The 24925-nt window shown below is 44.2% G+C and overlaps 3 protein-coding genes across 6 annotated transcripts in view; 1 reads left to right on the top strand and 2 right to left on the bottom strand.

Moving 5' to 3' along the window:
• The window catches only part of SPATA22 (spermatogenesis associated 22), a 31881-nt gene extending 18633 nt beyond the window's left edge, over positions 1-13248 (bottom strand). The window contains exons 1-2 of one of the 4 annotated variants that reach the window (XM_059381067.1): positions 8935-9025; positions 7270-7688 (exon numbers count right to left, since the gene is read on the bottom strand). The gene's annotated coding sequence lies outside the window, so the exon portion shown is untranslated. Of the gene's footprint in view, positions 1-7269; positions 7689-8915 lie in introns of all 4 variants that reach the window. The other 3 variants (XM_059381068.1, XM_059381069.1, XM_059381070.1) reach the window with 3 other exon arrangements.
• LOC132004540 (aspartoacylase-like) lies at positions 1532-8922 on the top strand. Its single transcript, XM_059381071.1, is given in 3 exon segments — positions 1532-1955; positions 5313-5508; positions 8744-8922. Coding segments are annotated over 3 exon segments (492 nt in total). The 5' UTR covers positions 1532-1719; the 3' UTR covers positions 8804-8922.
• Positions 11919-24647, bottom strand: LOC132003252 (transient receptor potential cation channel subfamily V member 3-like). Its single transcript, XM_059378579.1, has 8 exons — positions 24616-24647; positions 24172-24348; positions 19809-19949; positions 17893-18173; positions 15616-15792; positions 14533-14691; positions 13821-13922; positions 11919-11996 (listed from the first exon to the last, which is right to left on the bottom strand). The coding sequence occupies exons 2-8, from the start codon at positions 24338-24340 to the stop codon at positions 11919-11921; spliced, it is 1107 nt and encodes a 368-aa protein (XP_059234562.1). The 5' UTR covers positions 24341-24348; positions 24616-24647.
• Positions 24648-24925: the final 278 nt, after the last annotated feature.

Here is a 24925-nt window from a genome sequence, read left to right as displayed (position 1 = left end):
TACAACTATCATTTGTTAACATTTAGGCTTGTTTTCAGAATCTCTACACTGAAGTGTTCTGTGTAAGTTGAGGTGGATAGAAAATTAAAGGCTACAGAGGCATTTTCTTAGGTTAGAATGGTAATTTTAATGTGTAAATTTGGATTTCATTATTTTGCTTTCTCTAGCTCTGTATTACAGTTTTTTAAAGGAAGAACATAGGTATTAGTTTATTAAATATTATGAAACAGTCACATTTTATATTCTCCAACATGTGTTTTGTTTATATGCTTGTTGTTTCCTGAGCACACTGTAGTAACTGCTTATGTGAATTCCAAAAGAACAAAATTAGAACTTTGGGAAAGTCCAAAAATAACAGGAAGCACCCTGTTCTGTAAAAAAACACTGGGCTTACAATCAGAAAACTTGGGTCCCAGCTCGATTTTCTCCTGGTAGCTGAGGGACTTTTCCTTTAACACTGCACTGGGAATGTCAATACTTCACCCACCCTATCTTGAAAAGTGAATATATGAATAAACTAAGATAACATGTGGGAAATTTCATTATAAATCAAACTTTTCTTTGGTTGTAATGAATTTCTCTTGTTGTACTCCTATCAAACAATGTGGCATTACTAGTACATAATATTTCCAGTACTTGAACGTATTTGCCTTTCTGGATGATTGAACATGAAATCAAATCTGATTTGGTACAGAGTCATTTTTCCAAAGGAATGTAATCATCTTAGTATTCTGCATAGTTTCCCCTAATAAGGCTGCCTATTGAGTAACACATTCCAATGAAATGTGCTGCCAGTAAGTTAGACTGTGTATTACAATAAACTCCTAATTTAGTTAGTATATATAGCATGCCACCAAGACATTTTCAAGCATTACAAAGACTTGAAAATTACCCCCAGTTGCTTTTCCTTTAGAATGAAGGCAAAAAAATGAGGATGATTCCTAAAGAAATAGATGGAATTATCAAAAGCTCAATCAGAAAGAAATAAAAGCATACTTCAAAGTAGCTTTTTAAGTCCCAGGGATCATTTATTTGGTTCTTGTGTCTCTGACCATGAAAAAGCTACTGAAAGAATACTATTTCAGTAGAGGAGAAGGTCTCTTAGGATCTGTCTGTCTTTGGCTGTTTTTGGAAGTGAGATTCAAATGTCCTCCGATGATGAAATGGATTTAAACTTATTTCAGAGTAGAAATGTTTTCAAATGTGAGTGGAAACATAAATATCAAATAATAGCATGCATATTATGAGCCACTTCTTTTTTTATATATATTTTTAAATTCTTCATATTTTTAAGGATTAGAAAAATATAAACTATTTTTACTATCACAAGTAATTGTAGAAGCACCAATAGGTGACCTTCTAGCTGAAAGAAAAACAGAATTTTTGTATTAGTATGAGATGCTAATTTATTATTGCATTTAGATTGACTGACCATGTGAGGGAGTCAGAAGTTAAACAGTTGTGTCTAGTTAATCTCTGCATATTTTAGTCCAAATATGGTAAAGGGCAGGGCTAAAGAAGGGAGTGTCCCTACAATAAACAGGGCTCTGAACTTGTAACAGAATATTAAATTATACTCCACTCAGGAGAACTCTGCACTTTGCACTTTGGTTAAAGTCTCGTTTAAATTTAAATTTCTAAACTTTTCTTAAGAAATTAAGTTTTATTTGATCTCCTCTTTTCTGAATTGCAGAAATCAGATAAAACTACTTGATAAAAATGACTTCTTGTCATGTTACTAAAGATCCTATAAAAAAGGTTGCTATCTTTGGAGGAACTCATGGGAATGAGTTAACAGGAGTATTTCTAGTCAAGCACTAGCTGGAGAATGGCACTGAGATTCAGAGAACAGGGCTGGAAGTAAAACCATTTATTACCAACCCAAGAGCAGTGAAGAAATGTACCAGATATGTTGACTGTGACCTGAATCGAGTTTTTGACCCTGAAAATCTTGGGTAAGACTGTATTTTGTATTGTATGCATGGGAACATGTATGGGTGTGTGAAAAGTGGTACATGTGAGAGAATATATATGTGTAGCACATGATATACAAATCTGTACATATAATTGCTGTTATGAATAAGATCACTTTCACTTTTAATCATACTATACTATGAATTTCTCCGTGACCTAAACTGGGCATTCACATGCTCTCTTATAAACTTTTGAAAGCATCAGGCTGTTCTTAACTGATTTTCTTTTTAAATGCATTCTGTAAAGACTGAGACAAAAAATAACAATGGTTTTTATTTTTAAGCCGTATCTTTAAAGAAACAGATTTAATGGTCTTAAAATTTATTAGTGTTTGGCCACTACACTTGCATACATATTTGTTAGTTTTCTAGGTGGTTCGCCACTATGTGTTTATACCACTATGTTTATGGTAGTACATAAAGTTCTAGTCAAGAATATTGTAACATTTCAATTAATATTTAATGAAAAATGTGAATAAATGCCCATCATCAAAAAAAAAAAAAAAGATCAGGCCACCCTGTGAAGTGAGGAGTAGATGTACTGGCTTCAGTGGAGGATCACTGAGAGTTAAAGATACTTCACCTGCATGTTCTGAATTTAAATTGCAACTGGCTTATAATACATTGCACACAATATACAATAATAATACTCTAGGTATTAGTTATGATACATAATATAAATAATAAGTATTTTGCCTTTGTTTACATCTTTGTAGATCCTAGTGTAGATATAGATATATAAGCCTCTTAGTATAATTTGCTTCTTATCACTTTCTTTTATTTACCTAAAAATATTATTAAACACCTACTCTTTATGGGGCACTGTGCCAGGTACCGTGGGAGTACAAAGCTATGTACAAAATGTTTTTGCCAACATCAAGTAAGAAGACTACTAAGATAGAAGACATGCAAAGGAACAACAAATACAGCACTGATTTATGTACTCATTTTCTAATAAAGACTAAATTCAGTTTAGAGTTTCTTAAATTTAATCTCACAGTCAACCAAAAGATGGTTATGACTTTTAGTTCAAGTATGCCTCATTTTATGAAATAGATATTTTCTTTTTTTTAAGGTTTTTTTTTTTTTTTTTGACAAAGAGATAGCATAAGTAGGCAGAGCAGCAGGGAGAGGGAGAAGCAGGCTCTCCCTGAGCCTTAACCAACTGAGTCACCCAGGAGCCCCAAGAAATAGATATTTTCTAGGGAAAATTATAATTAGCTATGTTCTGTGAATCAAATAGTATTTTTTACTGGCATATATTTTAATTTCAGGAATACTTTATCTTCATGACTGAGCTTATGTTGATACAAATAAGGTTTATCTAGTCACCTAAAATAGCTTTTAACTAACTCTTATAAGAATTTGTTGAAGAATAACTCTTTTAGGCAACTTCTCAAATAACTCTGAAATGAACAGGGGTGAGTCTTATTATTATGACCACTCGATAGTGTACATTTTTAATGAGAGCAGTCTTTTAAATTAAATTCATTTTCTAGTTCTTATACTTGAATATTCTTCAGAGGCTAGACAGTTCTCTGTCAGGGTGGTTATAAAACTTATAGATAAGCTAATTACATTCTCCAGTCTTCCCGCTCCCAAATCTGTTCCTTTTCCTGTATTTACCCTCTTAGTGATGTCACCAATACCCACCAAATCCCCTATGGAAATCAACTTGGAACCTTCCCCATGGAAGGAACCTTCCCCTTCCTCAAGCCCCTTGTCTAGTAAGTCACTAAATCTTCCCATTTATTCAAATATTGAATATTTTGCAAATCTAATCTTCCTCTGCATTCTCACTTCCTTAATTTATTTCTTCTGTGGACAGTGAAAGTAGCCTCGTAAAGAATCTCAGCATCTAGCCCTACTCCAGTCCTTCCTGCTATTCACTCATAGGGATGAACCTGATTGGCAAATCATTTTTGTTTTTTTTTTTTTAAGATTTTATTTATTTATTTGACAGACAGATCACAAGTAGGCAGAGAGGCAGGCAGGGGGCGGGGAAGCAGGCTCCCTGCTGAGCACAGAGCCGCGGGGCTCCATCCCAGGACCCTGAGATCATGACCTGAGCCAAAGAAATAGTCATTTAATGTTGTCATATTTCTTGAGCTTCCTAAAACTAGAATTGGGCTACTTCAACTACACCAATTTAAACTGACTCTTGATTGAAGCTTAGGTCATGATATCAGCATTCTGGGATAAATCCCCACATCAGGCTCCATGCTCAGAAAGTCTGCGTGAGATTCTCTTTTTCTCTCTTTCTCTGCTCCTCCACCCTAAAATAAATAAATAAATCTTTTTAAAAAATGCTTATCTATCCATTAGGAACTGTGTTTGGCTGCATATAAAAACCTGAAAACTGGCTTAAATAAATGTTTTCTTTTTCACAAATAAGTGAAGAGGTGGGCAGTCCAGCAATGGTTGCAGTGGTTCAATAATATCATTAGTGTCACAGGTCTCTTCTGTCTTCCCACTGTACCATCCTTACTATGAAGCTTTTGTCCTCATAGTTTTGGTTTATGGTCAAAAATAGCTGCTTTGTTTTTGACTGCTTGATTATATTTCAGGCAGAAATTACCCAGGTTCAAACTGTAGGTCCCTTGATGATACCAACAAAAATAGTCAGGGAACAGAAATAGATGGAATTACAGAGAAGTGGTTGAATTAAACCATTGTTTAATGAGGAATAATAAACTTATCATCCTGTACAGTAAGAAAAAAAAAGTATCCTAAAGAGTAAGAGGAGATACTCATTTGAGAATTCAATAAAAACTCATCCCAGAAAAAAACATATATATGCATATACCTGCAAAATTTTGCATTTTCTTAGAGCTTAACAGATGTTGTCAAGCTTGCCGTAGACCACTAGTGGTTCCCTGATCTCTATCCCTAATTAGATAACATGATCACCTAAGTTTGACTGTTTTCGTGCACTAGAAAATCAGCGAGAGGAAGAAGAAATTTAATGTGTGTTTAATGGTGTAGCCCCATAAAATAGCCCAGGGCACATAACTTTTTAAAAACTGTTGGTTAAATTAATGAATAAATTTTGTTCAACATTGAAGTCAGATGGTAAATTCTATTTGAAATGTCTTTTCTGGATCAGCCACATAAATGAACTATTATTTGTGAGCAGACCAGTGCACCATTACATAAAATCAAATGGAGGAAAATAAGGAATTTTTTTATTTATGAAGTTTTCAGGTAAGTTCCACTTCCCTTACAGATTTTTCATATTAAAGGTTTGGCAACTGTTTCCTTATACACTATGTTCTTATTAGATATTTATGTTATCTTGGTCACAGATGATGTTAATCTTTTTCTTTTTGCTAATAACAGCAAAACAATGTCAAAGGATTTGCCATATGAAGTGAGAAGGGCTCAAGAAATAAATCATTTGTTTGGCCCAAAAGACAATGAAGATTCCTATGACATTATTTTTGACCTTCACAACACTACGTCTAACATGGGATGCACTCTTATTCTTGAAGATTCCAGAAATGACTTTTTAATTCAGATGTTTCATTATATTAAGGTAATGTCAATGTTATTAATTTATATGTTAGCATAGTTCCTGTACTTTTAAGCCAGTTATAGGTATAAGACAACCAGAAAAGGATCAGGAGATGAGGGAGTGTCCAAGAGAGAGGAGGGAATGAGAAGGACACTAGAATAGAGACAGTGTTGACAATCAGGACAAAAGGTGAGGAAATGAGTAAAATAATAAATACAGTGAATAAAATAATGAGACCGTTGTAGATACATGTGTCTATAAAATTATAAATCTTTTATCCAGACAGCCACCAAGTCATAGGCTATTTGGTAAAATTAATACCAACGTTTAAATTGGTGTGGTTGAAGTAGTTCAATTCCAGTTTTAGGAAGCTCAAGAAATAGTCATTTAATGTTGACTAAAGGTCAGTGTTAAAAGGAGTGGCTCTTTTTATTTCTGCCTTTGTCTGCATTTGATTCAGATACGCCAGCACACATCTGTTCTTCTAGTACTTGATAAAGTTAATCATTTTTTTTGTCAACCCTGTAGCCCTTTCAGTTAATAATTCTTTAATTCCTTTCATAAAACCTATCTTTCTTAGTTTTACTGTAACTTCCTAGTTATTAGTTTAATAACCAGGAAAAGTCGATGCCAGATCTTGAGGAAGAAAATTACCAGTTTACAAGGCAAGTAGCACCATTGAACCTTTCATATGCTCCTCAGTCTACCCTATCCTTGCTGTCCCAGAGCAGTTGATTCTAACAGACCAAGAGGGCTCTGGGATTCAGTGTTCTTTAGGGAATCTACTCAGATAACCCTATCCCAAATCTCAGAGTTTTACTTAAAGTTAATCATTTTAAGGCTCAGAAATTTACAGGATGAAAAATTCAGCAATCCAGTGCCTATAGCTAGAGAATTGCTAAACCACAGCAACACCACAAATAATAACCTCTAATAATAAACTCTCCGTGTAATGGGTACTCTTCCTTCCAGAGTGCTAGTATGATCTAGCGAAAGAGTTTGATGACGCACAGAGCTGGGAGAACCTAGGTTTATAAGTGTCTTTTTTTTTTTTTTTGACAGATAGAGATCACAAGCAGGCAGAGAGGCAGGCAGAGAGAGAGAGAAGAAAGCAGGCTCTCTGCTCAGCAGAGAGCCCAATGCGGGGCTCGATCCTAGGACCAGAGCCAAAAGCAGAGGCTTTAACCCACTGAGCCACCCAGGTGCCCCAGAACCTAAGTTTATAATCCTTGCTTTCTTACTCACTAACCTTGGACAAGATACCCCACTCCCAAAACTGTGCTTTCCTTGTTGTATAAAATGGGCATGACAGCAACACTTACCCATATGGCTGTTAAAGCCTTAAATGAGAAGTATTTAAGTATTTAAAGCATTTACCCTCAAACCTAGCATACAGTAAAGAATAATTGTTATTTTCATTTCCCTTGAGTTTTTGATAATAAGGAGATAGTAGTTCTGGATGGAGATCATAATGGAGCAATTCTTTAATGCTTATTGAAGGGAGAGTCGAATGCTCTGGTTGCCAAGTGTAGAAGCAGCATGGCTGACATTGTCATCAAAACCTGGAGGAATTTCTTGAATTTTCACTCAGATAAGTGGAGGTGGGGGAAGTCACCCAACATCTACACAGACCTGGACTGTAGGGGTGGAAACAGAATTCATTATGTGATCAATACAAAGCTAAATAGTAACTGTAGCCAATGGTTGATCGATCTTATTGAATCTTTCAAAAAACCAGCTTCTAGTTTCATTGATATGTTCTACTGTATCTCTGCTTCCTACCTCATTGATCTCAGCTCAAATCTTGATTATTTCCCTTCTTATGTGTGTAGTTGCTTTGACTTGTTGTTGATTCTCCAGTTCTTCAAGGTGTAGAGACAGCTGGTGTGTTCTGGATTTTTCAGTTTTTTTGAGGGAGAGTTGGATGGCTATGTATTTCCCCCTTAGGACCACCTTTGCTGTATCCCATACGTTTTGGACCGAAGTGTCTTCATTCTCATTGGTTTCCATGAATTGTTTAAGTTCTTCTTAGATCTCCTGGTTGATCCAAGCATTCTTAAGCAAGGTGGTCTTTAGCTTCCAGGTGGTTGAGTTTTTTCCGAACTTTTCCTTGTGATTGAGCTCAAGTTTCAAAGCATTGTGATCTGAGAATGTGCAGGGAATAATCTCAGTCTTTTGGTATCGGTTGACCATTGGCCACACTAATCCAAAAGAAAAGAGAGATATCCCAAATTCATAAAATTGTGAATGAAAAGGGAGAGATCACAACTAACACCAAGGAAGTAGAAGCAATCATCAGAAGTTATTATCAACAGTTATATGCCAATAAGCCAAGCAACCAAGATGAAATGGATGCATTCCTGGAAAACTATAAACTCCCAAAATTGAACCAGAAAGAAATTGACAACCTGAATAGACCAATAATTAGTAATAATTAAATGGGGCTGGTGGTAGGGTGATATATGGAACTCCACTATTTACTCATTTATTTGGTAAACCTAAAACTGCAGCAAAAAAAGTCTTATGAGTTACTAAAATTACTTAAAAATAATTTTTTTCTTTCAAAAGAATATTTTTTAAATTTAAGTTCAGTTAGCAAACATATAGAACATCATTAGTTTTAAATGTAGTGTTCACCAGTTATCCCAACCCTTCACTCCCCTCCCTTCTGCAACCCTAGGTTTGTTTCCTGGAGGGAGTCAGGAATCTCTCATGGTTTGTCTCCCTCTCTGATTTTCTTTAAAATTTAAAAATAAAGTATAATTAAAACCAAAGAGACCCGAAACTAATATAACACTGTATATTAATTATCCTGGAATTAAAATTTTAAAAACTTAATAAAATTTAAAAAACTTTTGGGGCACCTGGGTGGCTCAGTGGGTTAAAGCCTCTGCCTTCAGCTCAGGTCATGATCCCAGGGTCCTGGGATCGAGCCCTGCATCAGGCTCTCTGCTTGGCGGGGAGCCTGCCTCCCACCCCCCTCTCTCTGCCTGCCTCTCTGCCTACTTGTGATCTCTGTCTGTCAAATAAATAAATAAAATCTTAAAAAATTTTTTTTAAATTTTTTAATATTCCTAAAAGAAAGAGAGAGAAAATCCTATGGAAATAACTATTCCAGAAGGCTGAATTGAAACTATTGTGGAGTTGGTCATTATAGTGACAAGCCTGGAGAATAGTTCAGTGTCGTGGGGGATATAATGCCTTAATGTCAGATTGTGCACCCTACTTCAATCACAGGAATTTCTTTTCTGCTTAGGAATCCTTTGACTCCAAAGTCATAAAGACTGAAAATCAGATTTTTACCACCTTTGTCTGAGGACAGGGTCAATAGCATTGAATGGACCTGGTATCGGGAAGGTCACCACTAATTTACAAGACACCCTTCCAGAAATAAGTGTGGGACTGCAGGACATTGAGAAATGATGTACCTGGTAGAAGGCCACAAACCTGAGCGAAGAAGCATGGTTTCCAAATCCGAGTCCACAGAATCCTACTCCCGGGCTGGGCGTCTCCTCGCCGCCCCGTCGCTCCAGGACAGTTCAAGGACAGCTGCTCCAGAGTCGTTGGACTGTCTGATTGCTCTGCCATGTAACATTTCACTTGAGCAAAAGATTCTACAGTTCAGAAATGTTAAACCACTATAACTTTTTAGTTTGGTGGATTTTTAACTAACATGGAAAGAGCACAATTACCCAAAGAATGCTGACAAAGAGATAACCAACCACCTAGAGAAAAATCTCTAGAAATGTGCAGAAGAGCTCCGTCCTTGACTCTGTGCTACTCAAAATTGTCAGTAAGTTGGATAAAGATAGATGTGACATGCTTATATATAAATGAAAGGTGGCAGGAAGCTTTCAGGAAAATATTTGGGGTCAGGAGGTAGATCCAAAAAGTCCCGACAATCTTTAACAATTGTCTGACGCAAATGCTTTAAGTTAAATACATTACAGGAACAAAGTTTGCTTTTATGTTAAAAAAAAAAAAATCCAGGAGGTGATGGTCTCTCTCCTGCATTGAATAAACACCACTTGGGGAACTGTGAATAAATTCTGAGTCCATATTAGTGGTTAGCCAAGAAGTAAATTAAGAATGCTAAAAGGTTTGAAAACCAAAATAAGAGTAATCCCCGAGACACGCACAGAACTTGAGTTTACAAAGTACCTTCACATAGAACCTCATGAATGTGACCACATAGGAGTAGTGAATAAGAACATTTCGATCAGCAAAAGAAGACTTTATATTGGAGTTTTAGAAGTGTTATATTGGAAAGCAATTAGACTTGTTTTCTGTGACTGAGGGCAGAGTAGAATCAGTGGGATAGAGTTACCTACAGACATAAATTTCTAATTAACAACACTGGCCACACTTTGTGAAGCTGTCCGAGCTAGACTAAGATGACCACCAGTGGGCCAGAAAGAGATGGAGAATACTCAAGCACTGATGAAGTTAGGCATTTGAGCCTCCTTCAGACTCTGAGATTCAAAGTAGCAAAAACGTACTACTTTATTTTCTACCACTTTTTCCTTTACTCCCAATGGACCTTCTGCTTTAAAAAGAGGACACCTGATAAGTTTCCATCTTCCCCTGAAAGGTGGGGTAGGTTGTAAAAATGGCCACAAATTCTTTCCTTCTCTGCATGTTCTCTCTCCATGTTCTTACAATGTGCTTTTTTAGATCCTTCTACCAAGAAATGGAATCTATTTCCCTACCTCCTGAATCTTACATGTTTTGTGCCACAGAAGAAATTTGAAAGGGACTTGCCCTCTGGGGGTTGCTCTCTTGCTCCCCTTGCCAGTATGTGGATCAGCCTGGCCTAGTCTTTTAAATAATGGGAGATGATGAGGCAGAGGACTCAGACACCCTAGCTCTAGCCAATAGACCTGTCTAATGCCAGACATGAGAGTAAGACCATCTTAGATCATCCAGCCCCCAGCTGACCTGCCAGCTTGCCACAGTCCTTATTGTCACTGGGACACTTCTCAATCAGCGAGGCCAGGGCTGGGAGGACAGAAGAGGGTGTTCTCCTCTGGTGCTCTGGCTGCTTAATTACCCAACAGGCTCCTGCACATTTGCATGTACGTGCACGCCCCTCCCCCACACACCATGCAGGCCTACAGCCTCAGTGTGCAGACACCCCCGCACACACTTTTAGGTTATATACATTTTAAAGTACAACATATAACAAACACACAGGGCCAGCATCAACTCCTACACATCACTACATCATCAGTGATGCAGACATGTAGATAAAAAGCTCCATTGCTTAGAACATCAGACGGTCTCCATGATTATAAAATATCCAATGAGTTAAAGTTAGGACACAGGCAACCTTGCTTTTCATGTGCAGTGAAAAGCAAATGATTGGGCGATCGATGCATTCTAAACTGAAGTGAGAAAGCACGATGTTTCCCTCCTTAACAAAACACCTAAGAAGCTGAAAAGCAGGGCAATGCATTGGTCCCTTTTGTCTGTACTAAAGCCAGTGGCTGAATAAACAAACGCTTCACTGGAATTCTCATATTTTCTCAAAGGTGGAAGACTCCCATGAGGGAGATATCATGGGGTCCAGCTACTCACTGCAGTATCTGGGCACCCCACTTGCCCACAGGGATGAAGAATTCTATGTATGCCTCTAGAAGGCAGGTGCATACATAATAAACACCTAGGTATTTGGAAACACTGGGCCAAGATTTAAGGTCCTATAGACCCAGCCTCCCTAATACTCTGAGGCAGGACTTTGGTGGGATCTGCAGAGACGAAGAGCCCAACGTACTTCGTTCCACACTGCAAGTCCCATTTCCTTTGCATGGCAGCAATGTTGAATCAGCCTCTGTTCCTTGAGAGACAGGTGTCCAATAAGCCTCTGATGTCAGCTAGTGACCTCATTCAGAGAGGCTGCTGAGCTGGGCTTCCTGGCCCCATGGTAACCACCCCTGCTCTAGCATAAGGTGAAGATGACGGGGTCGCTGGGCCTGGCTCAGACACCACCGAGGCTTGGTGTGAACTTGAGTAACTCATTTCCCTGCTCTGGCCTTTGGCTTTTGTGTCTATGGATGAGACTTGATGATTTCTCTAGTGCTTTCCAGCCCCGATCTGCCAGAGTCCAAGATGGCAAGCTCTAGACCCCACAAAACTAGGAGGAACTGGCCCAGACCATCTCTTCCTAAAGAAGTAAACCACTACTAAGCCTCTTCCTGCCTTCTCTGCCACACCTGCCAAGGTGGAGGCAGTCATCACTGCAACCTGATGGTGGGCACTGTGCTAGGCTCTTCTGGTCCTCTCCATGGGTGTCCATGGGCTTCTCCCACACAAGACTATGGCCAAATGACTGGGACATGGTGACATGGAAGTGTGGTTCCAGAGGACACAGCGGCCACCATACAGGACTTCGGCCCTGCCTGTGCAGTGGTGACCAAATGGGGCAGACCTACTTACAAGACAAAGTGAAACCAGGCATCAGAGAGAATGGACTGCAGATCTGAGGGTCTCAGCAGGAAGATCGCGATGCCCTGAGGCCAAAAAGGAAAGAAAAGCTGCACCCCTGCATGCCTCTCACTGGAGGATCTGAGGAAGGCAGTGTTTCCTCAGGACTGAGACTCGGTGAGGGGGAGGGCATGAAGGCCAAGCTAGAGCCCAGGTGAGAAATACAGAAGGGGACCTATGCCCGGGAGCAGAGGCATCCCAGGGTAGGAGTGGGTGTACCCCCAAATCCTCTCACATCTCTCACTCCCCCCACCTTATCCTCACCCAGACCCTGCAAAGCAGCACAGTCACACAATTCCCTGCCATTGCCCAGACACAGCCTAACTTCTAAAGCCAAAAACAAGAAACAATAGGTGTTGGTGAGGATGCGGGAAAAAAGGAACCCTCTTGCACTGTTGGTGGGAGTGCAGACTGGGGCAGCCACTGTGGAAGACAGTGTGCAGTTTCCTCATAAAGTTAAAAACAGAAATATCATCCAGTAATCGCACTACTGCGTATCTATCCAAACAATACAAAAGCACAAAATCAAAAAGATACATGCATCCTCATATTTACGGCAGCATTATTTATAATAGCCGAACTATGGAAGCAGCCCAAGTGTCCCCTGATAGATGAACAAATAAGGGACATGGGACATATATACAATGTAATATTACTCAGCCATAAAAAAGAATGAAATTTTGCCATTTTCAATGACATGGGTGGGGCTAGAGAGCATTATGCTAAGTGATAGAAGTTAGAGAAAAACAAATGCCGTATGATTTCACTTACATGTGAAATTTAAGAAAAGAAACAAATGAGCAAAGTGAAAAAATCGAGACAGGGGCACCTGGCTGGCTCAGTTGGTAGAGCATGTGACACTTGATCTCGGGGTTGTGAGTTCGAGCCCCCCGTTGGGTGTAGAGCTTACTTTAAAAAAAAAGAAAAAATAGAGACAAAGCAAGAAACAGACTCTTAACTATGGAGAACAAACTGATGGTGGCCAGAGGGAGGAGGGTAGGGTCTGGGGGAAACTAGGTAAAGGGCATTATGAGTACACTTGTGGTGAGTACTGAGTCTTGTACAGAACTGCTGAATCACTATATTGTACAAAGGAAACTAACATAACACTGTAAGTTAACTACACTGAATTAAAACTAAAAATTTTAAAAGACAAAAAAAGATATGGATTAGCTCTCCTGCCCCTGAGCCCTTTAATGCTGCTCCCCCTGCCCACTCGGTAATGACCTTCTCTCCAGTGCCCTCGTGCCAAATCCTGCCCTTGCAGACTAAATACCATCTCTGCTTTCATGCTTTCCCTCCCTGTCCTCTCCCCAGGTAAAAGTCATCTCTCTTCCTCTGAGTGCTGGTCTGAACCCCATACAGGGCCCTTTACACCATCCATTTTAGGATCCAGATGTTTGTGCCCATCTGAAATCCCCCACAAGACTGTGAGGTTAAAGAGCACCAACTCCCTCTCTCCCTCTCACCTCCCCCAGGGCTGCACGTATAGCAGGTGTTCAAAATATACCTGTCGATTCCTTGGTTGGGTGGTTGGCAAGGGACTGACTGATAAACCCAGAGGAAGGGCTGGGTCAGGGAGAGAAGTGACCGAATGTGTGGATGGAGGGACAGGAGGACGGGTCACTGAGTGGCTGGGAGGGTAGATGGCTGATAGAGGGATCGAGGGGTGGATAGATAAAGTAGGTGGGACAGGCCTGCCTAAGAAACTAATTTCGGATCTACAAAATCTAAAGCTTAGAAGTACTCCCAGAACACCCCCTCCCCATAGTCAGGCAGAGGAGGGTGCATCAAAGCCAGGCCTGTGGTCACTCTGCCTTGCCTTGCAAGGGGCTTAGTGGGCCACTCACCTCTTTCACAGAAATGCACATGGCCCAGATGAGCACGAACATCCTTCCTAACAGCTGCAGCCACCCCATCTTGTGCGTCAGGGCCAAGGGGTGCGGGAGGGCCTGGGAAGAAGGGAAGGAATGGATGGGAGCAAGACGGGGACTGAGGAAGACCCCTCTGCCTGTAGGGTTCACGCTCACGTGCCAAGACCACTAGTTGAGTTGGAGACCAACGCGAAGCCCAAGCTCGGTACAATGGGAGAGAAGGAACGGCAGCTCTGTGCCCCTGTCCCCACCCACAGTGGGACCCAGAACTCAACAGTCCAATCCATGCTAACAACCCCTCACACCTCATGGCATTTGTTCATTCCAGAACCCATTCATGTCCAGACACTTAGAGGACACTCAAAGCTAAACCTCTGCCCCGTGTCATGAATGGAAAATTTAGACCCACAGTGGGGGAGTCCCCCCTCCCATTTCTGTGACCCTCATGGCAGAAACACCCAATGAGCTCTAGATTTAGGTGGAGCCTGGGTCTTCCAACCTTCCAGATTTCCCCACAATTGCTGAGGACCAGAGATGTATTCAATTCCCTGGAAGCTGTGAAGGATAACAACTGGGGAACGCCGTGCAAATGTCATTCTGGGCCTCAGTTTCCTCATCTGCACATGGGACTCTGCAAGCTCTTGGAGCTCTGACCACTTCACCCGCCTCCCTCCAGGGGCCCACGTACCTCCTCTTCCCGGGGCCGGTAATAGGAGACTAGAGTCAGGGTGATGTTGTAGAAGAAATAAAAGCAGAATGACAAGAAGAACATGTACTTGGCAAACTTCTTCCACTTCATATGCAGCAGCGTGTGCAAGGGCTCCAGGGTCAGCATCTCATGCCGGTTCTGGGGGTAGAACACCACCCCCACTTTCAAAGGGCCCTCGTTCCAAAAGGGAGCTCTGAGTCAGTACCACCCCTGGCAGAAGGGGCCAATCATTCTGTCCCATGAGCTGGTTTGGCGGGAAATGTGGGGAGAGTCATTTCTGGCTCCTGTAGCTCCTTCCCAGTGCCCCCACTCCCAAACCCCACTCCCAAAACCCCACTGGGCTTCCAGTGGGAGGACCCACTGCTCAGTGGGGAGCAAGAGCCACAAGGGGGAAGGGCCATGACTGGAACCAACTTGGCCCCTTCACTGTGTAACCTTAGGAAAACCCCCAATACTCCCAGGGCCTCGATTTCTTCATCTATAAAACTGAAATCAACTAACCTGTCCTACCAACCAGTAGGCTGTGAGGGTTCAGGGAGACCACAGACGAGGCAGGCTCCGGTAAGCATGGCTCTTGGTAACATGGGGATGATGATGGTCTAATCTGCTGCCTCAATTCCCTCCCAAAAACTGAAAACCTCTCACTGCTGATCCTCTCACTTCCCCTCCAGCTTCAGTGATCTTCGCCCCAGCCCTTGCCTCCTCCAGGAAGGCCTCCCTGATTGCGGCAGCTGTGCCTTCTCTGTGGGTAGGGGAGATTATAGAACCATCAGGGAAGAGAAAGAGAAACAAGATGGAGAAGATCAACAGGAATCATCCCACCCGCCATCTCACACTGCCCAGGATTCTGGGGCCAGGAGACACCCACCACAGAAGTTTGTAACGCAAGGTTAGCTAGGAACAAGTAAACACAGCAACGGTGCTAGCCCTGCTCTTTCTGTGTTGACTCTCCCCAGCGAGGTAAAGAACTGGAGGACTACAGACATGTCCAGCTAGTGCCATAGGTCTTCCCATTTGGCCTGAGGCCCAGCCCCTCGTCCCCAGCCCCCCTGAGAGACCCACATCAAGGTTGGTGTTGTAGACGATGATTTCCAACACCGAGTTGTCTGTCGTAGTGTCCACGTTGGTGAGGTCGTAAAGTGAGGACGACACAGGCCCATATGCCCAGTCCGTGAACTTCCTGGACAGACTACGGAGTAGCTTTTCCTTGATCTCACGACTGAGGATATACTTCAAGATCTGGGGACAGAAAGAGGAACAGCCATTGAACAGGGCCGGGAAGATGTTCCCACCTGGATGGATTGAGCCCCCCTCTGCACCTGCCACCGTAAGCCCCCAGCTCGGCTTCTACTGCAGAACCCGTGTGAACCTCACTGCTCTGCCTAGTTCACCAGGGACGGAGAATACAAGGGACAAAAGGTGCGGAGGCCCTTTGCAGGGTGCAGAAAGCTGCACAGTAAGATCATAAAACCTTCTACCAGTTGGGGAACCCATTCAGTGAAGCATCTGAGAACTGACAATTTTGAGAAATAATTTCTATTTGACCTGGATGGGAGAAGAAACTAGAAGTTTTTCCAGCTTCCCTAGCCTGGTCAAGACCATTCCAGCTGAGGCTCACTGTGGGCCATACAAGATGCCAGCCTGGCAGAGAGGCCTGAGAAATCCACTCTCCAGGTGACCCTCAAACTCTGGTGCACAGTAGAGTCACTTAGGGACACTCGACAATCCCACAGCACTGACTAATTCAGTCCAAAGCTCTGTAGGTGGGACCCAGATATCTATGTTTTGTAAAGCTCCATGGGCAGTTCCAAAGTGCAGGCAAGGTGGAGAGCCACTGCTCTCCAGTTCACTCCTTTCCAAAACTGGGGCCGGAGCTTCCTGGGGCACCAAACCAAGACCCAGGAAGAGGGTTCTGTTCAGGAGAACGGTGTCAGAGCCCTGGTTTCACACCACCCAGTGGGGTTCCCATCTCATCTCATATGGGAGCCTTGTCCTCACAGTCCAGGCAGAGAGCCTCCACACACAGGGCCAGTCTCCCCATCCTGGGCCCCAGCCTCAAAGAGCCCCAAGGAACAGAGTCTGTGTCTAAGCATCTCTGCACCTTCCACTCCCAGCATAGTGGCCAACTTGGGCAGCATCCAGAAAGGTTTTCCAAAGAACACTGAATGAAGAAGAGAGAGGGCCAGGAATGGGGGTGTCCCTTCCCCAGGACTGGCCACGGGGGAGCACATTATCCTCTAGAGAGTCAAATGGTCACAGGGCCATGCTCCAAGCACCACAGCGCATGCCACAGCAGCTATCAGGAAGCTCTGCTTGCAACCCTCATCTGACTCTCTTCAAAGCCCCCCACAAACCGTGTTCCTGGGGGAGGTTAGGAGACGGTAGGGAGGGTGGGAAGGCACACAATTTCTCCTTTGTCAAAGCCAATCTCCAACCCTTCCTTCCCCCACAAGAGAATGAAAAGGTCCCTTGTGGGCCCCAGCCCTGACCACTGACACTGGGCCCAAGGCCCTCAAGGCCCCCGCCTCCCCTGTCAGCTGCCCTGAGGCGGACACAGCTGTGATTGTTCAATAGCCCCCTGCACCCACCCAGTCCTCTCACAGCCTCCCAGGAGCCTCAGGCCACTCCTAGGGCTTGGACACATGGAGGCTGAAGAGCAAGCTACGCCGGGCCTTACCCTCGGGCCCACCTGAGTCCTGACCTTGATCTCAGACCCAGCTGTGACTCCAGGCACCCACAGCGATGGGAGCCCGCCTCAACCCAAGTCTTCACCAAGGTTAAGCCTTGAGCTCCTCAGCCACTCCACACAGGGCACAAAGGGCCACAAACCACCACACTTCCTGCTGGGGACCTGGCTCAGAGTTTCAACATGACAGACAGAGAGAGGTCTCTCCAGACTCAGGCAGCTCACTGGCTCTGGAGGCAGAGCCGGCATTCTGGGGCTCCTAGCCTCCTGAGAGAGGCTGAAGGCCCTGAGGGTCTTCAGACATAGCTTTGGCTTGTGTGCCTGCCTCACCACACAGGAATCCTCAGCCACAAAGCCTGTGAGGTCCCACGTCACCACAGCCTTCAAGTTCCCCCACTCTGACCCCAGATGGGAGTCCCAGAGCAGGGCACAGAAACACAGAGTGTCAGGGACTAAAGTCCAGAGGGGGCTCCCATGTGACATATTTCTGTGTGGTCACTCAGAACAAACCCACCCCAGGCCACAAATGTACTTCCTAGACTTCAGGCTGACCTTTCCCAGGCCACGGTACAATCTGTGGGGTCCCCAGAAAGGCCAAAGCACCGGCCAGGAGCCTCCCTGCCCTCCTTCCCGTCCCCCACCCCGGGCCCTACCTCGGCCTTGCCCATCTTGGCAGCCAGCTGCAGTGGCGTGAGCCCGTCCTTGTTGTGCATGGTCTCCAGCTCCCACGTCCCGCTCCTCAGCAGGATCATGTCGTACATGCGCTTCACAAAGTCGTTCTGTGTCTTGAAGTCCTCAGCCACTGTCACCAACGCGTGTAGGATGTTGTTTCCCCGTGAGTCCTGCGAGGTGATGTCAGTCTGCTCATTCTCCATCAGCAGCTGCACAATCTCAGGCTGGTTGGTACACGCCGCCAGAGCCAGTGGGGTCTCGCCTGGGGCAGTAGGGAGCACTGGACCTCAGTTCTCTCCTAGACGTGCCTGGTTTCCGCAAGCCCTAGGACTGAGGCCCACGTCCTCAGTAGGACTGACACCCAAGCTTCCCTGTAATTCCCCCCACCTTCTGCCTTGTATGGGAAGAGGAGGAGACCAAAGCTGGATCACCACCATTACCTCCTAACTGATCTCCCTACTAACATCCCAGGCCTCCATCACTATCCCCAGCATAGCAGCCAGACTGATCCTAGTGACACAAAAGACTCACCTCACCCAGAATAAAAGCCCGGTTTCCAGCAAAAGCCCACAGGCCCTGCATGTTCAGACATCACCTCCTCTCTTACCCCACTCACTCCTCTCTGTCCACAGTGGCCTTCGTCCTCTTCCTAGAACATGCCAAGGCATTTTTTCCTACCTCAGGGCCTTTGCACAGGCTGTTCCCCTCGCTTGTAGTACTGTTTCTCAGCATCTGCCTTGGGCATCTCCACACTTCTACCAAGTCTTCACTCAAACATCACCTTTTTAATGAGTCACCCTAACTGCACTATTTAAAAATTGAAATCCACTTCCCTGCCCTGGAACTCCTGACCCCCTTTCCCTGACTTCTTTTTTATATTTTCATAGCACTTATCATTTTCTAAGATATTACATAGTGTTATTTATTATGTTTATTATTGATCATTTTCCTCCAGTCTAGAACATAAGTTCCATGAGGATGGGAATCTTTGTTTCATTCACCGATACATTTCAAACACCTACAACGGTGCCAGGTGTGTATAGTAAGTGATCAATAAACGTTTTTTAAGAAAAGAGAAGGCAGGTGACTCATACATGGTCACACAGTAAACCTGGGATGGAACTAGGACCGGACAGGAGGTCTCCAACTGTTTCCCTTTCAATCTCCATTCTGTTCCCTCTCTTCATCCCACCTGACAGACATTTCCCAACACTGGTTCCAACAGGGTCTAATGTTGGACAATGGACTGTATAAGACCCTGTCCTCATGGCTGCTCAGACCCAGCTAGTCCTACAGATAAATACCAACCAAAGAAACAAAAAAACACCCAGAAGAGTAAACAGGTCAGTGGTTGCAGCCAAGGGCTGGAGTGGGTAAAAGGGTTGACAAATTTGTGGGGGCAAAGTTTCTGGTGTGCTGGGACTATTTATACCCTGCCCTCATGGTGGTGGTTAGTCAACTGTATACATTTGTGGGGCTGAACAGAACTATCCATTAAAACGGGTGAATTTCACTATATCTAAATTATGCATTACAATCTTTTTTTTCTACCCAGAGTATCCTAACCCCAATTCCTTTTGAACGCCCTCATTTGTCAGTCAGGGAATCTTCCTCTCTGACTCTTGACTGCGTGTTTGCAGTCCTGGAAAGCATTGGGCGCAAGGGCAGAGGCAAAGCTGAGTCTGCTCACGCGGGTGCCCACTCGCGCCCCTTCCCCCAGTTCAGAAGGCTCTATCCCAGCGGCCTCCCCGGGCACTGTCCCTCTAGGCCTGGGGCGGGTCCACTGGTCCACGTGCCGAGCGGGCAGAAACCGGCAGTGGGGGCTCCAGGCCAGCCCACCAGCACCTACGGGGACCGGGGTGGGTCGGGAAGGCCGGAAGGGGCGGGCAGCACCCACCAAAGTAGAAGCCCTCGTGTAGGTACTTGGGGTTGAAGAAGACCCCCCTGGCGTGGGCGTTGACGTCGGCGCCCGCCGCGATGAGCAGCGCGGTGATGTCTCCCTGCCGCCGCTCGATGGCGATGTTCAGCGCCGTCTGCCCTGCGAACGGAGTGGGGAGGGAGGAAGGGGGCGCTCAGCGGCTGGGCCCTGGGGGACAGACCCTCCCTGGCCCCCGAACTCCCCGCCGAGCGACAGCAAAATACCAGCTGCCTTCCTGCTCCATGCTCCAGTGAGACTTCAGTGCTACCATACTGGGAGTCGCAAGGGCTGGGGGACCTGGGGCGGGGCGGGGCGGAGAGGGGCGGGGAGGGGCGGGTGGGGGGCAATGGAGACTGCATAAGCCAGGTTAGAACTTTATCCTAAGTGCTGTGGGAAGTCACAAGTCATTGAAGCAGGCAAGGGACAGGACCAGAGTTTTGAATTTTGTACATGTGTATTTTCGGATCACTCTAGATGCAAAATTGGAGGATGCATTAGAAGGAGCCCAGACTTGGCAGGAACCGCCACTTCAGTGGAGAAAGAGATGATGAGAGCCAGAGACCCATGGGAGAAAGTGTCCTCAGAATGGCCTGTGGGGGGCTGGGAAAGAAAGAATGACTGGCCTAGGAGCTGGGAGAGTGGTGCCACAATGACTGAGGAACAGAACAGGAGAAAGCAGCGGGAAGGGGCTGGAGGGACATTAACCCAGATGGTGGAGTCTGTGGACTCTCCAGATCGAAGGCTCTGAAAGGCTGGGGTAGGGGATAGGTCTAGGAATGTCCCACCAGAAACAGCATTTTCCAAAGAGCTGCCACCATTCCATATACAAAAATAAATTCCTGGTGGATTAAAGAAGTAGGCGTTTAAAAAAAACCAAAAATTCATTGATAACTAATCTTTTCATAAGGAAGAACTTCTTAAGCAAAACCCCAAAATGCAGAAACAACCACAAAGAAAAAACTAACATGTCAGCTCACAAAGAAAAAAATTTAAGGTTTCCGTAATTCAGAAGACAAAGTAAAGAAAGTTAAAAGGCAAGTGATAGGCTGGGGAAAATATCTGAGACATAAATAGACAGTAGGTTTTGTAAAGTTCCTAATATATTAAGACCACTTACAAATCAACAGACAACTTAAAAGAAAACTGAGAAAAAATTAACAAACACCTCACAGAGAAGAAAATACGCATGGCCAAAAAAGAAAGTGAAACGTGATTGGAATCACTGATAATTGAGAAAATGAAGTTAGAATCTAGCAAGTTAACACTTTTCTACTTTTCACTGACTAGCAAAACAAAACAAAAAACAAAGCAGAACCAAACAAAAAAAAAAAAATTTCCAGTATTAGTGAAAGGTGAGAGAATGAGGGAATGAATACTTGGTATTTCGAGGAGAATAAACTAGTATCTTTTAGAAGTAAATCTGACAATTATCATTACAAATTTTAATGTGCATGCCTTTGAACACAGAAAATCCAATTCAAAATTTTCCTAAAACGTGTGCACTGAGCATGGGGTCATAGGCAAGAATATGTACTGTGATATTTTCATAGTGAAAATTGAAGAAAAAAAAATATATAAATCAATCAACAGGAGAATGCAGAAATTAGCCACAGGATAGCCACACTCAGACTAGGCAGGAAAAAAGGAGGCCGACTGCATATTCTGGGATGAGAAAGTGTCTAAGGCATAGAGTTTAAAAAAAAAATGCAAGGTTTAAAACAATACAAACAGTATACTATTGTTCTATGTTAAATAGATACATGAATAAACAAACATGTTTCTATGTTCACATGTACACATGTGTAAAAAGCCTAGGAAAGTCCTCAAGGTGTACAGAACATAATTATTTCTAGAGAGGAGACTGGAAAAACGGGCAAAGGGGTTTGTTTTAACTTAATTAAATACTTGAATTTTTTTATGTTCTAAGGGTATTTATTTATTTTTAAATTTTAAAAAAGATTTTATTGATTGATTGATTGATTGATTGATTTAGAGTGTGTGCAGGGAGAGGGGCAGAGGGAGAGAGAGAGACTCTCCAGCAGACTCCCTGCTGAGCCTAGAGCCCAATGTGGGACTTGATCTCATGACCCTGAGGTCAAGACCTGAGCAGATGTCAGTTGCTTAACTGACTGAGCCACCTAGGAGTGCCTTAATGGGTTTTTAAAATCTGGATGTAGGTCCTTCAGGTCTGGAAAATATTTTTGTATAACTCCTTTGACCATGGACACCCTTCCATTTTCTCTATTCTGTATTTCTTCTGTTGGGCTTCCTACGTAGATCTTTTGCTATCCTTATTTTTTTTTATGTCCTCTTTTGCATACCTTATTTATTTATTTATTTATTTATCTATCTATTATTTATTTATTTATTTCCTTTCACAAAGGTTTCCTTGACTCTATCTTCCAAACCCTCCTGTTGGCTACTTTATTTCTGCTGCCATATTTCTTTCTTTTTATTTGAATGTTTTACAATGAAACTCTATTCATGTGTTATTTATGTAATTAAAATAATTATGTAGAATGGATATATTGATGGATATAAAATCACTCATTATATTAATCTCAAATGCATGTTTAAAATTTTTAATAATAATTTTTAGTTGAATACATTGCTTTAAAAAAGGCAAATTTCTGAAGGCCTTTAACAAAATGTTAAAAATAATATTTTAAAAGTTGCTTTTGGATCCTCTTAGCAGCATAGGAAGGAAATATTAGCCCCTGACAGATGGAGGAACGAGACTCAGAAAGGCAAAGTAACGTGCCCAAAGTGAGGAAAAATGACTCCCACTCCGCATGGTGTTGTAGCCCCTCAGCCCCCAGTGGTGGGGAGCACCCACCCAGACACTAGAAGGAAGGTATGAGCAGATACCATCAGAGAGAAGAATGCGGAGTTGGCTTCTGAGAAGTCAGAAATAAATGGCTCTTCCCACCATGCAGAGAGAGTGCTCACAGCCCCCAACAAGGCCACCAGCAAAAGACAAAGTCATGAAAGAAGGAAGTGATCAGGGAAGGCTAAGAAAGAAAAAAGGAATTGCAGCCAGGACAGCAACGCCTTAATAGTAACCTTCATTTATTCACTCATTCAAAAACTGTTTATTAAGGACCTCTTATATGAGACCCCAAGGGGCCCAGGGAATTCACTATGGGCAAGACAGACTCCATCCCTGGCCTCAAGGGATTTCTAGAACATGCTTCTAGAAAGAGGTGTAAGTCTCTATATACTGACAAGAAGAAAGAAGGGGAGAGAAAGGGACTGAAAGGGGGGAAGAATCAAGACAGGCAAGCTTGAGGCACTGACCTAAAACTCTTTGGCTAAGGACTAGTATCAGCTCCCTAGTGACAGGCTGAAAACATTATACACAGCTCATCTAGTTTCTCTCTTTCCTTTGGCTACCAGGGAGCTCAGCGTGCAGTTCAGCACTCAGCTGTAGCCATCTTCCCTGGATTCCCTCTCTTCCAAGGAACGGTGTTAGTTTTCACAATCCTTTACTTTTTCTTGAATATAGCAAAAATGCTTGTGAACGTCTGGAGTATAAATAAATAAATATTTAAAAATGACTTTTTCCCATGAGAAACGTTGAGGGCCCAAGACAGACCATCCCCTGCAAAGAGCCATGTTCAGCACCCCTTGGCATGTCAGCAAGACAGCATCTGGTCATTCCTGAGCTCATCATGTTTGCACCTTATTAGAGATGAACAGGATGTTTACTGAGTCCAAAAACTCCAGTGAGGGCATACCTTACTGATTGTTCACAACAGATCTGCTGGGCAGGGAAACATTATCCCAAATTTGGTCTTCTGCCCCTTTCTAGTCCACTTAACAGAGAAGCCACAAAATTGAGAACCAAATGAGTGATAATGATGATGGTGAGACTGACAGGTGTGTGGGCCTCGCCCAGCTATCCGACAGCATCTCTGGCCGGCTTCCCATTGCCCTGATAGGCCAAACTCGTTCCCATCTCGGGCTTCAGCCCTTGCCCTGCTCCCAGTCATGCCAGCCTCAGGTCAAATGTTCCCTCCCTGCGGACCCGCTCTAAAGCTGCCCATACCCAGTCACTTCAGATCATCTTCCTAGCGTTTTCCATCTAAAATCACTTTATTTAAAGCAGTGGCCTGCATCTGTCTTGTTCATCACTGCACCCCAGTGCTGAAAACAAGGCCTGCCTGGCCTGTGGTGGGCACTCGAATCGCTCTACAGAACCAAGGATGGAGGCGGGGAGGGCCTGCTATGTGGAACTGAAGCCCGCTGCGTGCTTTGGGTCCACAGGGACAGTGGGGGGCTCCGCATGGCTTGGTTCCCACCCCAGCCCATGTCCACATGGCACCTCCCACAAGTAGCATACCTTCGTAGGCCTCCTCTGTGTATGCAGCGTTGATGAACCTGTCCAGGATGTCATTCTCCTCCACGAAAGCCAGCAGGATCCGCACAATCTCCTTGGTGTTGGGATTGATGTTTAACAAGGCCTTCATCAGGCAGGTCTTCCCCGTGTCAGAGGCCGTCAGCTTGTGCATGAGGAAGTCTGCAGGCAGGGTCATGGGGTGAGCCGCGGGAGGGGCCCTGGCTGCCCCCAGGCTTCCCAGCCCTGAGAGGGGGGGCCAGGATGTGGGGGCTGCAGTCTCCGATCTTGAGACACCCATGCTGTGCCCTCCACTGGCCTCCTGGAGCCTGTGCTACCTGCTCCCCTCCTCCCTCTCCAACTCTTCCCCCCGTGAGGCCCCCGAAAGCCTTATGTGAGGCCTTCTGCTCTCTGCCTTCTGCACCTGCTACTTGGAGGGGGAAATCTCACCCACTGCATGTCTTCCCACTGTCCACCTCAGTGCTGACGCCCGAAATCTCCAGCCTGCCACCTCCTGGCAGCCTGCAAATAAAGCTTATCACCTCCCTCTAACAAGCTACTCCCAGTCCCCCAGACAACGTGGGCCCCACCAGCCAGCAAGTCGCCAAAGGCACTACCTGGGAACGCTCCCTTTCTCTCACTCCCTTTGTCCTTGGCTCCAGAGCAGATCCCCTGCTGAGGAGCTGGTCACCTTCCCCCGGGTCTGCTGCTGTGATCCCAGCATTGCCTGAATAGTGCCCTTCTCCAGTTTTACACCCGC

Source organism: Mustela nigripes, chromosome 16 (genome assembly GCF_022355385.1).
Source record: "Mustela nigripes isolate SB6536 chromosome 16, MUSNIG.SB6536, whole genome shotgun sequence".
In the NCBI taxonomy this organism is placed as follows: Eukaryota; Metazoa; Chordata; class Mammalia; order Carnivora; family Mustelidae; genus Mustela; species Mustela nigripes.
This window is presented reverse-complemented; position numbering and strand designations above follow the sequence as displayed.